Genomic DNA, 11,698 nt, shown 5'->3' with positions numbered 1-11,698 from the left:
GGGGACACCTTCAGCCTCGGGGTGTGCAACGGCTGCCAGCTGATGGCCCTGCTGGGATGGGTGGGACACACAGGTGAGTGACACCTGACACACCTGGGGACACCTGGGGACACACCTGTGACACACCCTGACACACCTGGGGACACACCTGGGATACTCTGGTGACACTCTGGTGCCACCACAGTGCCACAGGTGACGTCCCCGCTGGCCAGGTGACGCTCAGTGACACTTGATGACATTCTGCTGTCCCCCTGTCACAGATTCTGTCCCCTCGGGCCCAGCCCCGGCGCTGGCGCTGCAGCCGAACCTCTCGGGCCGGTTCGAGTCGCGTTTCGTCACCGTCCGGGTGACACTCGGTGACAGTGACACTGGTGACAGTGACACTCTGGTGACACTCAGTGACACTGCTGTCCCCCTGTCCCAGGTTCTGTCCCGGCCCCGGCGCTGGCGCTGCAGCCGAACCTCTCGGGTCGGTTCGAGTCCCGTTTCATCACCGTCCAGGTGACACCCGGTGACACTCAGTGACACTCTGGTGACACTCTGGTGACACTCTGGTGACACTCAGTGACACTCTGGTGACACTCTGGTGACACTCTGGTGACACTCAGTGACACTCGGTGACACTCTGGTGACACTCTGGTGACACTCTGGTGACACCCTGGTGACACTCTGGTGACACTCTGGTGACACTCAGTGACACTCAGTGACACTCAGTGACACTCTGGTGACACTCTGGTGACACTCTGGTGACACTCAGTGACACTCAGTGACACTCTGGTGACACTCAGTGACACTCAGTGACACTCTGGTGACACTCAGTGACACTCTGGTGACACTCTGGTGACACTCAGTGACACTCTGGTGACACTCTGGTGACACTCGGTGACACTCGGTGACACTCTGGTGACACTCTGGTGACACTCTGGTGACACCCTGGTGACACCCTGGTGACACTCTGGTGACACTCAGTGACACTCGGTGACACTCTGGTGACACTCTGGTGACACTCTGGTGACACCCTGGTGACACTCTGGTGACACCCTGGTGACACCCTGGTGACACCCTGGTGACACTCTGGTGACACCCTGGTGACACTCAGTGACACTCAGTGACACTCTGGTGACACTCTGGTGACACTCTGGTGACACTCAGTGACACTCTGGTGACACTCTGGTGACACTCTGGTGACACTCAGTGACACTCGGTGACACTCTGGTGACACTCTGGTGACACTCTGGTGACACCCTGGTGACACTCTGGTGACACTCTGGTGACACTCAGTGACACTCAGTGACACTCAGTGACACTCTGGTGACACTCTGGTGACACTCTGGTGACACTCAGTGACACTCAGTGACACTCTGGTGACACTCAGTGACACTCAGTGACACTCTGGTGACACTCAGTGACACTCTGGTGACACTCTGGTGACACTCAGTGACACTCTGGTGACACTCTGGTGACACTCAGTGACACTCTGGTGACACTCTGGTGACACTCTGGTGACACTCAGTGACACTCAGTGACACTCTGGTGACACTCAGTGACACTCAGTGACACTCTGGTGACACTCAGTGACACTCTGGTGACACTCTGGTGACACTCAGTGACACTCTGGTGACACTCTGGTGACACTCGGTGACACTCGGTGACACTCTGGTGACACTCTGGTGACACTCTGGTGACACCCTGGTGACACCCTGGTGACACTCTGGTGACACTCAGTGACACTCAGTGACACTCTGGTGACACTCAGTGACACTCGGTGACACTCTGGTGACACTCTGGTGACACTCTGGTGACACCCTGGTGACACTCTGGTGACACCCTGGTGACACCCTGGTGACACCCTGGTGACACTCTGGTGACACCCTGGTGACACTCAGTGACACTCAGTGACACTCTGGTGACACCCTGGTGACACCCTGGTGACACCCTGGTGACACTCAGTGACACTCAGTGACACTCTGGTGACACTCAGTGACACTGCTGTCCCCATGTCCCAGGTTCTGTCCCAGCCCCGGCGCTGGCGCTGCAGCCGAACCTCTCGGGCCGGTTCGAGTCCCGTTTGTCACCGTCCGGGTGACACCCGGTGACACTCAGTGACATTCAGTGACACTCGGTGACACCCTGGTGACACTCAGTGACACTGCTGTCCCCTGTCCCAGGTTCTGTCCCAGCCCCGGCGCTGGCGCTGCAGCCGAACCTCTCGGGCCGTTTCAAGTCGCGTTTGTCACCGGTCGGGTGACACTCAGTGACAGTGACACTTGGTGACAGTGACACTCAGTGACACTCTGGTGACACTGTTGTCACTCCCATGTCACAGATTCTGTCCCCTCGGGCCCAGCCCCGGCGCTGGCGCTGCAGCCGAACCTCTCGGGCCGTTTCGAGTCCCGTTTCGTCACCGTCCGGGTGACACTCAGTGACACTCAGTGACACTCAGTGACACTCGGTGACACTCTGGTGACACTCTGGTGACATTCTGGTGTCCCCTGTCCCAGGTTCTGTCCCCTCGGGCCCAGCCCCAGCACTGGCGCTGCAGCCGAACCTCTCGGGCCGTTTCGAGTCGCGTTTGTCACCGTCCGGGTGACACCCGGTGACACTCAGTGACACTCAGTGACACTCTGGTGACACTCAGGGACACTCTGGTGACACTCAGTGACACTGGTGACAGTGACACTCAGTGACACTCTGGTGTCCCCCTGTCCCAGGTTCTGTCCCAGCCCCGGCGCTGGCGCTGCAGCCGAACCTCTCGGGCCGGTTCGAGTCGCGTTTCGTCACCGTCCGGGTGACACTCGGTGACAGTGACACTCTGGTGACACTCAGTGACACTGCTGTCCCCCTGTCCCAGGTTCTGTCCCGGCCCCGGCGCTGGCGCTGCAGCCGAACCTCTCGGGTCGGTTCGAGTCCCGTTTCGTCACCGTCCGGGTGACACCCGGTGACACTCAGTGACACTCTGGTGACACTCTGGTGACACTCTGGTGACACTCAGTGACACTCTGGTGACACTCTGGTGACACTCTGGTGACACTCAGTGACACTCGGTGACACTCTGGTGACACTCTGGTGACACTCTGGTGACACCCTGGTGACACTCTGGTGACACTCTGGTGACACTCAGTGACACTCAGTGACACTCAGTGACACTCTGGTGACACTCTGGTGACACTCTGGTGACACTCAGTGACACTCAGTGACACTCTGGTGACACTCAGTGACACTCAGTGACACTCTGGTGACACTCAGTGACACTCTGGTGACACTCTGGTGACACTCAGTGACACTCTGGTGACACTCTGGTGACACTCGGTGACACTCGGTGACACTCTGGTGACACTCTGGTGACACTCTGGTGACACCCTGGTGACACCCTGGTGACACTCTGGTGACACTCAGTGACACTCGGTGACACTCTGGTGACACTCTGGTGACACTCTGGTGACACCCTGGTGACACTCTGGTGACACCCTGGTGACACCCTGGTGACACCCTGGTGACACTCTGGTGACACCCTGGTGACACTCAGTGACACTCAGTGACACTCTGGTGACACTCTGGTGACACTCTGGTGACACTCAGTGACACTCTGGTGACACTCTGGTGACACTCTGGTGACACTCAGTGACACTCGGTGACACTCTGGTGACACTCTGGTGACACTCTGGTGACACCCTGGTGACACTCTGGTGACACTCTGGTGACACTCAGTGACACTCAGTGACACTCAGTGACACTCTGGTGACACTCTGGTGACACTCTGGTGACACTCAGTGACACTCAGTGACACTCTGGTGACACTCAGTGACACTCAGTGACACTCTGGTGACACTCAGTGACACTCTGGTGACACTCTGGTGACACTCAGTGACACTCTGGTGACACTCTGGTGACACTCAGTGACACTCTGGTGACACTCTGGTGACACTCTGGTGACACTCAGTGACACTCAGTGACACTCTGGTGACACTCAGTGACACTCAGTGACACTCTGGTGACACTCAGTGACACTCTGGTGACACTCTGGTGACACTCAGTGACACTCTGGTGACACTCTGGTGACACTCGGTGACACTCGGTGACACTCTGGTGACACTCTGGTGACACTCTGGTGACACCCTGGTGACACCCTGGTGACACTCTGGTGACACTCAGTGACACTCAGTGACACTCTGGTGACACTCAGTGACACTCGGTGACACTCTGGTGACACTCTGGTGACACTCTGGTGACACCCTGGTGACACTCTGGTGACACCCTGGTGACACCCTGGTGACACCCTGGTGACACTCTGGTGACACCCTGGTGACACTCAGTGACACTCAGTGACACTCTGGTGACACCCTGGTGACACCCTGGTGACACCCTGGTGACACTCAGTGACACTCAGTGACACTCTGGTGACACTCAGTGACACTGCTGTCCCCATGTCCCAGGTTCTGTCCCAGCCCCGGCGCTGGCGCTGCAGCCGAACCTCTCGGGCCGGTTCGAGTCCCGTTTGTCACCGTCCGGGTGACACCCGGTGACACTCAGTGACATTCAGTGACACTCGGTGACACCCTGGTGACACTCAGTGACACTGCTGTCCCCTGTCCCAGGTTCTGTCCCAGCCCCGGCGCTGGCGCTGCAGCCGAACCTCTCGGGCCGTTTCAAGTCGCGTTTGTCACCGGTCGGGTGACACTCAGTGACAGTGACACTTGGTGACAGTGACACTCAGTGACACTCTGGTGACACTGTTGTCACTCCCATGTCACAGATTCTGTCCCCTCGGGCCCAGCCCCGGCGCTGGCGCTGCAGCCGAACCTCTCGGGCCGTTTCGAGTCCCGTTTCGTCACCGTCCGGGTGACACTCAGTGACACTCAGTGACACTCAGTGACACTCGGTGACACTCTGGTGACACTCTGGTGACATTCTGGTGTCCCCTGTCCCAGGTTCTGTCCCCTCGGGCCCAGCCCCAGCACTGGCGCTGCAGCCGAACCTCTCGGGCCGTTTCGAGTCGCGTTTGTCACCGTCCGGGTGACACCCGGTGACACTCAGTGACACTCAGTGACACTCTGGTGACACTCAGGGACACTCTGGTGACACTCAGTGACACTGGTGACAGTGACACTCAGTGACACTCTGGTGTCCCCCTGTCCCAGGTTCTGTCCCAGCCCCGGCGCTGGCGCTGCAGCCGAACCTCTCGGGCCGGTTCGAGTCGCGTTTCGTCACCGTCCGGGTGACACTCGGTGACAGTGACACTCTGGTGACACTCAGTGACACTGCTGTCCCCCTGTCCCAGGTTCTGTCCCGGCCCCGGCGCTGGCGCTGCAGCCGAACCTCTCGGGTCGGTTCGAGTCCCGTTTCGTCACCGTCCGGGTGACACCCGGTGACACTCAGTGACACTCTGGTGACACTCTGGTGACACTCTGGTGACACTCAGTGACACTCTGGTGACACTCTGGTGACACTCTGGTGACACTCAGTGACACTCGGTGACACTCTGGTGACACTCTGGTGACACTCTGGTGACACCCTGGTGACACTCTGGTGACACTCTGGTGACACTCAGTGACACTCAGTGACACTCAGTGACACTCTGGTGACACTCTGGTGACACTCTGGTGACACTCAGTGACACTCAGTGACACTCTGGTGACACTCAGTGACACTCAGTGACACTCTGGTGACACTCAGTGACACTCTGGTGACACTCTGGTGACACTCAGTGACACTCTGGTGACACTCTGGTGACACTCGGTGACACTCGGTGACACTCTGGTGACACTCTGGTGACACTCTGGTGACACCCTGGTGACACCCTGGTGACACTCTGGTGACACTCAGTGACACTCGGTGACACTCTGGTGACACTCTGGTGACACTCTGGTGACACCCTGGTGACACTCTGGTGACACCCTGGTGACACCCTGGTGACACCCTGGTGACACTCTGGTGACACCCTGGTGACACTCAGTGACACTCAGTGACACTCTGGTGACACTCTGGTGACACTCAGTGACACTCGGTGACACTCTGGTGACACTCTGGTGACACCCTGGTGACACCCTGGTGACACCCTGGTGACACTCTGGTGACACCCTGGTGACACTCAGTGACACTCTGGTGACACTCTGGTGACACTCTGGTGACACTCAGTGACACTCGGTGACACTCTGGTGACACTCTGGTGACACTCTGGTGACACCCTGGTGACACTCTGGTGACACTCTGGTGACACTCAGTGACACTCAGTGACACTCAGTGACACTCTGGTGACACTCTGGTGACACTCTGGTGACACTCAGTGACACTCAGTGACACTCTGGTGACACTCAGTGACACTCAGTGACACTCTGGTGACACTCAGTGACACTCTGGTGACACTCTGGTGACACTCAGTGACACTCTGGTGACACTCTGGTGACACTCAGTGACACTCTGGTGACACTCTGGTGACACTCTGGTGACACTCAGTGACACTCAGTGACACTCTGGTGACACTCAGTGACACTCAGTGACACTCTGGTGACACCCTGGTGACACCCTGGTGACACCCTGGTGACACTCTGGTGACACTCTGGTGACACCCTGGTGACACTCAGTGACACTCAGTGACACTCTGGTGACACCCTGGTGACACCCTGGTGACACCCTGGTGACACTCTGGTGACACTCTGGTGACACTCAGTGACACTCAGTGACACTCTGGTGACACTCAGTGACACTCAGTGACACTCTGGTGACACTCAGTGACACTCAGTGACACTCTGGTGACACTCAGTGACACTGCTGTCCCCATGTCCCAGGTTCTGTCCCAGCCCCGGCGCTGGCGCTGCAGCCGAACCTCTCGGGCCGGTTCGAGTCCCGTTTGTCACCGTCCGGGTGACACCCGGTGACACTCAGTGACATTCAGTGACACTCGGTGACACCCTGGTGACACTCAGTGACACTGCTGTCCCCTGTCCCAGGTTCTGTCCCAGCCCCGGCGCTGGCGCTGCAGCCGAACCTCTCGGGCCGTTTCAAGTCGCGTTTGTCACCGGTCGGGTGACACTCAGTGACAGTGACACTTGGTGACAGTGACACTCAGTGACACTCTGGTGACACTGTTGTCACTCCCATGTCACAGATTCTGTCCCCTCGGGCCCAGCCCCGGCGCTGGCGCTGCAGCCGAACCTCTCGGGCCGTTTCGAGTCCCGTTTCGTCACCGTCCGGGTGACACTCAGTGACACTCAGTGACACTCAGTGACACTCTGGTGACACTCTGGTGACACTCTGGTGACATTCTGGTGTCCCCTGTCCCAGGTTCTGTCCCCTCGGGCCCAGCCCCAGCACTGGCGCTGCAGCCGAACCTCTCGGGCCGTTTCGAGTCGCGTTTGTCACCGTCCGGGTGACACCCAGTGACAGTGACACTCAGTGACACCCTGGTGACACTCTGGTGACACTGGTGACACTCTGGTGACACTGTTGTCACTCTCATGTCCCAGGTTCTGTCCCAGCCCCGGCGCTGGCGCTGCAGCCGAACCTCTCGGGCCGTTTCGAGTCGCGTTTCGTCACCGTCCGGGTGGAGCCGGGCCCGGCGCTGATGCTGCGGGGGATGGAGGGAGCCACCCTCGGGGTCTGGGTGGCCCACGGGGAAGGTACTGGGGGCAACTGGGAGGGACTGGGAGCAACTGGGAGGGACTGGGAATGAGGGATACTGGTGGTACTGGGAGCACTGGGAAGGACTGGGGGATGGAGGGAGCCACCCTCGGGGTGTGGGTGGCCCACGGGGAAGGTACTGGGGGCAACTGGGAGGGACTGGGAGGGACTGGGAGGGATTGGGACGGACTGGGAGCACTGGGAGAGCTTGGGAATGAGGGATACTGGTGGTACTGGGAGCACTGGGAGCAACTGGGAGGGATTGGGAGCACTGGGATGGACTGGGAATGAGGGATACTGGTGGTACTGGGAGGGACTGGGAACATTGGGAGGGACTGGGAGCACTGGGAGAGCTTGGGAGTGAGGGATACTGGTGATAATGGGAGCACTGGGAGGAACTGGGAACACTGGGAGGGATTGGGAGCACTGGGAGTGAGTACTGGGAGGGACTGGGAGGGATTGGGAGCACTGGGAATGAGGGATACTGGTGGTACTGGGAGCACTGGGAGGGACTGGGAGGGATTGGGAGCACTGGGAATGAGGGATACTGGTGGTACTGGGAGCACTGGGAGCACTGGGGGATGGAGGGAGCCACCCTCGGGGTCTGGGTGGCCCACGGGGAAGGTACTGGGAGCAACTGGGAGGGACTGGGAGCAACTGGGAGGGACTGGGAGGGACTGGGAATGAGGGATACTGGTGGTACTGGGAGGGACGGGAAGGGACTGGGATGGACTGGGAGTGAGGGATACTGGTGGTACTGGGAGCACTGGGAGGGACTGGGAGCACTGGGAGGGACTGGGATGGACTGGGAATGAGGGATACTGGTGGTACTGGGAGCACTGGGAGGCACTGGGATGGACTGGGAGGGATTGGGATGGACTGGGATGGACTGGGAATGAGGGATACTGGTGGTACTGGGAGGGACTGGGAGCATTGGGAGGGACTGGGAGCACTGGGAGAGCTTGGGAGTGAGGGATACTGGTGATACTGGGAGCACTGGGAGGAACTGGGAACACTGGGAGGGGTTGGGAGCACTGGGAGTGAGTACTGGGAGCAACTGGGATGGACTGGGAGGGACTGGGAGGGATTGGGAGGGATTGGGAGCACTGGGAATGAGGGATACTGGTGGTACTGGGAGCACTGGGGGATGGAGGGAGCCACCCTCGGGGTCTGGGTGGCCCACGGGGAAGGTACTGGGAGGGACTGGGTGGGACTGGGTGGGACTGGAAGGGACTGGGAGGGATTCAGAGCACTGGGAGTGAGGGATACTGGTGGTACTGGGAGCAACTGGGATGGACTGGGAGGGATTGGGAGGGACTGGGAGCACTGGGAGAGCTCAGGAATGAGGGATACTGGTGGTACTGGGAGGACTGGGAGAGACTGGGAGTGAGGGATACTGGTGATACTGGGAGTACTGGGATCACTGGGAGGGACTGGGAGTGAGGGATACTGGTGGTACTGGTGGTACTGGGAGGAACTGGGAGGCACTGGGAGGTCAGTGACATCACTGATGTGTTACTGGTTTAACTGGTGTCACTGGGCTGGAACTGGGCTGGAACCAGTCTATGACTGGTCCCTAACTGGTCCCTAACTGGTCTCTAACCAGTCTAACCAATCTCTAACTGGTCTGTACCCAGTCCCTGACCAGTCTAACCAGTCTCTAACTGGTCTGTACCCAGTTTCCCCAGTTTCCCCAGTACCCCAGTGCTCCCAGTGTTCCCAGTTTCCCCAGTTCCCCCAGTACCCCCAGTTTCCCCAGTTTCCCCAGTTCCCCAGTCTCTGACCAATCTAACCAGTCTCTAACTGGTCTGTACCCAGTCCCTGACCAGTTTACCCAGTTTACCCAGTCCCTGGCCAGTCCCTGACCAGTTTAACCAGTTTACCCAGTCTCTAACTGGTCTGTACTGAGTCCCTGACCAGTCTAACCAGTTTCCCCAGTCCCTGACCAGTTTACCCAGTCTCTAACTGATCTGTGCCCAGTCCCTGACCAGTTTAACCAGTTTACCCAGTCTCTAACTGATCTGTGCCCAGTCCCTGACCAGTTTAACCAGTTTACCCAGTCTCTAACTGATCTGTGCCCAGTCCCTGACCAGTTTAACCAGTTTAAGCAGACTCTAACTGGTCTGTACCCAGTTTCCCCAGTTTCCCCAGTACCCCAGTGCTCCCAGTGTTCCCAGTCCCTGACCAGTTTCCCCAGTCCCCGACCGGTCTAACCAGTTTACCCAGTCTTTAACTGGTCTGTACCCAGTCCCTAACCAGTTTACCATTTCCCCAGTTTACCCAGTTTACCCAGTCCCTGACCAGTTTAACCTGTTTACCCAGTCTCTAACTGGTCTGTACCCAGTTTCCCCAGTTCCCCCAGTTTCCCCAGTTCCCCCAGTTTCCCCAGTCCCTGACCAGTCTAACCAGTCTCTAACTGGTCTGTACCCAGTGTTCCCAGTTCCCCCAGTCCCTGACCAGTTTCCCTAGTTTCCCCAGTTTCCCCAGTCCCTGACCAGTTCCCCCAGTCCCTGACCAGTTTCCCCAGTGTTCCCAGTTTGCCCAGTTTCCCCCGTCCATCCCAGGCCGTTTCGTGTCCCTAACTGGTCTCTAACCAGTTTCCCCAGTGTCCCCAGTGTTCCCAGTTTGCCCAGTGTACCCAGTGTTCCCAGTGTTCCCAGTTTGCCCAGTTTCCCCTGTCCATCCCAGGCCGTTTCGTGTCCCTAACTGGTCTGTACCCAGTGTCCCCAGTGTTCCCAGTTTGCCCAGTTTCCCCTGTCCACCCCAGGCCGTTTCGTGTCCCTAACTGGTCTGTACCCAGTGTCCCCAGTGTTCCCAGTTTGCCCAGTTTCCCCAGTGTTCCCAGTGTTCCCAGTGTCCCCAGTGTCCCCAGTGTTCCCAGTTCCCCCAGTTTCCCCTGTCCACCCCAGGCCGTTTCGTGTCCCTAACTGGTCTGTACCCAGTGTTCCCAGTTTGCCCAGTTTCCCCAGTGTTCCCAGTGTTCCCAGTTTGCCCAGTTTCCCCAGTGTTCCCAGTTTCCCCAGTTTCCCCAGTGTTCCCAGTTTGCCCAGTTTCCCCTGTCCACCCCAGGCCGTTTCGTGTCCCTAACTGGTCTGTACCCAGTGTTCCCAGTGTTCCCAGTTTGCCCAGTTTCCCCTGTCCATCCCAGGCCGTTTCGTGTCCCTAACTGGTCTCTGACCAGTGTTCCCAGTTCCCCCAGTGTCCCCAGTGTTCCCAGTTTGCCCAGTTTCCCCTGTCCACCCCAGGCCGTTTCGTGTCCCTAACTGGTCTCTAACCAGTTTCCCCAGTGTTCCCAGTTTGCCCAGTTTCCCCTGTCCACTCCAGGCCGTTTCGTGTCCCTAACTGGTCTCTAACCAGTTTCCCCAGTGTTCCCAGTTTGCCCAGTTTCCCCAGTGTACCCAGTGTCCCCAGTGTTCCCAGTTTGCCCAGTTTCCCGTGTCCACCCCAGGCCGTTTCGTGTCCCTAACTGGTCTCTGTCCAGTGTTCCCAGTGTTCCCAGTTCCCCCAGTTCCCCCAGTGTTCCCAGTGTTCCCAGTGTTCCCAGTGTTCCCAGTTTCCCCAGTGTACCCAGTGTCCCCAGTGTTCCCAGTTTGCCCAGTTTCCCCCAGTTTCCCCAGTCCCCCAGTTTCCCCAGTTTCCCCAGTGTTCCCAGTGTTCCAGTTTGCCCAGTTTCCCCTGTCCACCCCAGGCCGTTTCGTGTCCCTAACTGGTCTGTACCCAGTTTCCCCAGTGTTCCCAGTTTGCCCAGTTTCCCCTGTGCACCCCAGGCCGTTTCGTGTCCCTAACTGGTCTCTAACCAGTTTCCCCAGTTTCCCCAGTGTTCCCAGTTTGCCCAGTTTCCCCGTGTCCATCCCAGGCCGTTTCGTGTCCCTAACTGGTCTGTACCCAGTGTCCCCAGTGTTCCCAGTGTCCCCAGTGTTCCCAGTGTTCCCAGTTTCCCGTGTCCACCCCAGGCCGTTTCGTGTCCCTAACTGGTCTCTGACCAGTGTCCCCAGTGTTCCCAGTTTGCCCAGTTTCCCGTGTCCACCCCAGGCCGTTTCGTGTCCCTAACTGGTCTGTACCCAGTGTTCCCAGTGTTCCC

At 58.5% G+C, this 11,698-nt stretch overlaps 1 protein-coding gene across 8 annotated transcripts in view; it reads left to right on the top strand.

The window, feature by feature from the left end:
• PFAS (phosphoribosylformylglycinamidine synthase) overlaps positions 1-4,558 on the top strand; it is a 92,111-nt gene extending 87,553 nt beyond the window's left edge. For 7 of the 8 annotated variants that reach the window (XM_058828525.1, XM_058828527.1, XM_058828529.1 and 4 more), the window contains 2 exons: positions 425-532; positions 2,104-2,131. In XM_058828525.1, the coding sequence (XP_058684508.1) occupies positions 425-525 (101 nt within the window). In that variant the 3' untranslated portion in view covers positions 526-532; positions 2,104-2,131. Of the gene's footprint in view, positions 1-424; positions 533-2,103; positions 2,132-2,851; positions 2,960-4,530 lie in introns of those variants that run through there. The other variant, XM_058828526.1, reaches the window with a different exon arrangement.
• Positions 4,559-11,698: the final 7,140 nt, after the last annotated feature.

This window comes from Poecile atricapillus (assembly GCF_030490865.1).
Source record: "Poecile atricapillus isolate bPoeAtr1 chromosome 36 unlocalized genomic scaffold, bPoeAtr1.hap1 SUPER_36_unloc_5, whole genome shotgun sequence".
Classification (NCBI taxonomy): Eukaryota; Metazoa; Chordata; class Aves; order Passeriformes; family Paridae; genus Poecile; species Poecile atricapillus.
The sequence above is the reverse complement of the archived record's forward strand: the minus strand, read 5'-3'. Positions and strand labels throughout refer to the sequence as shown.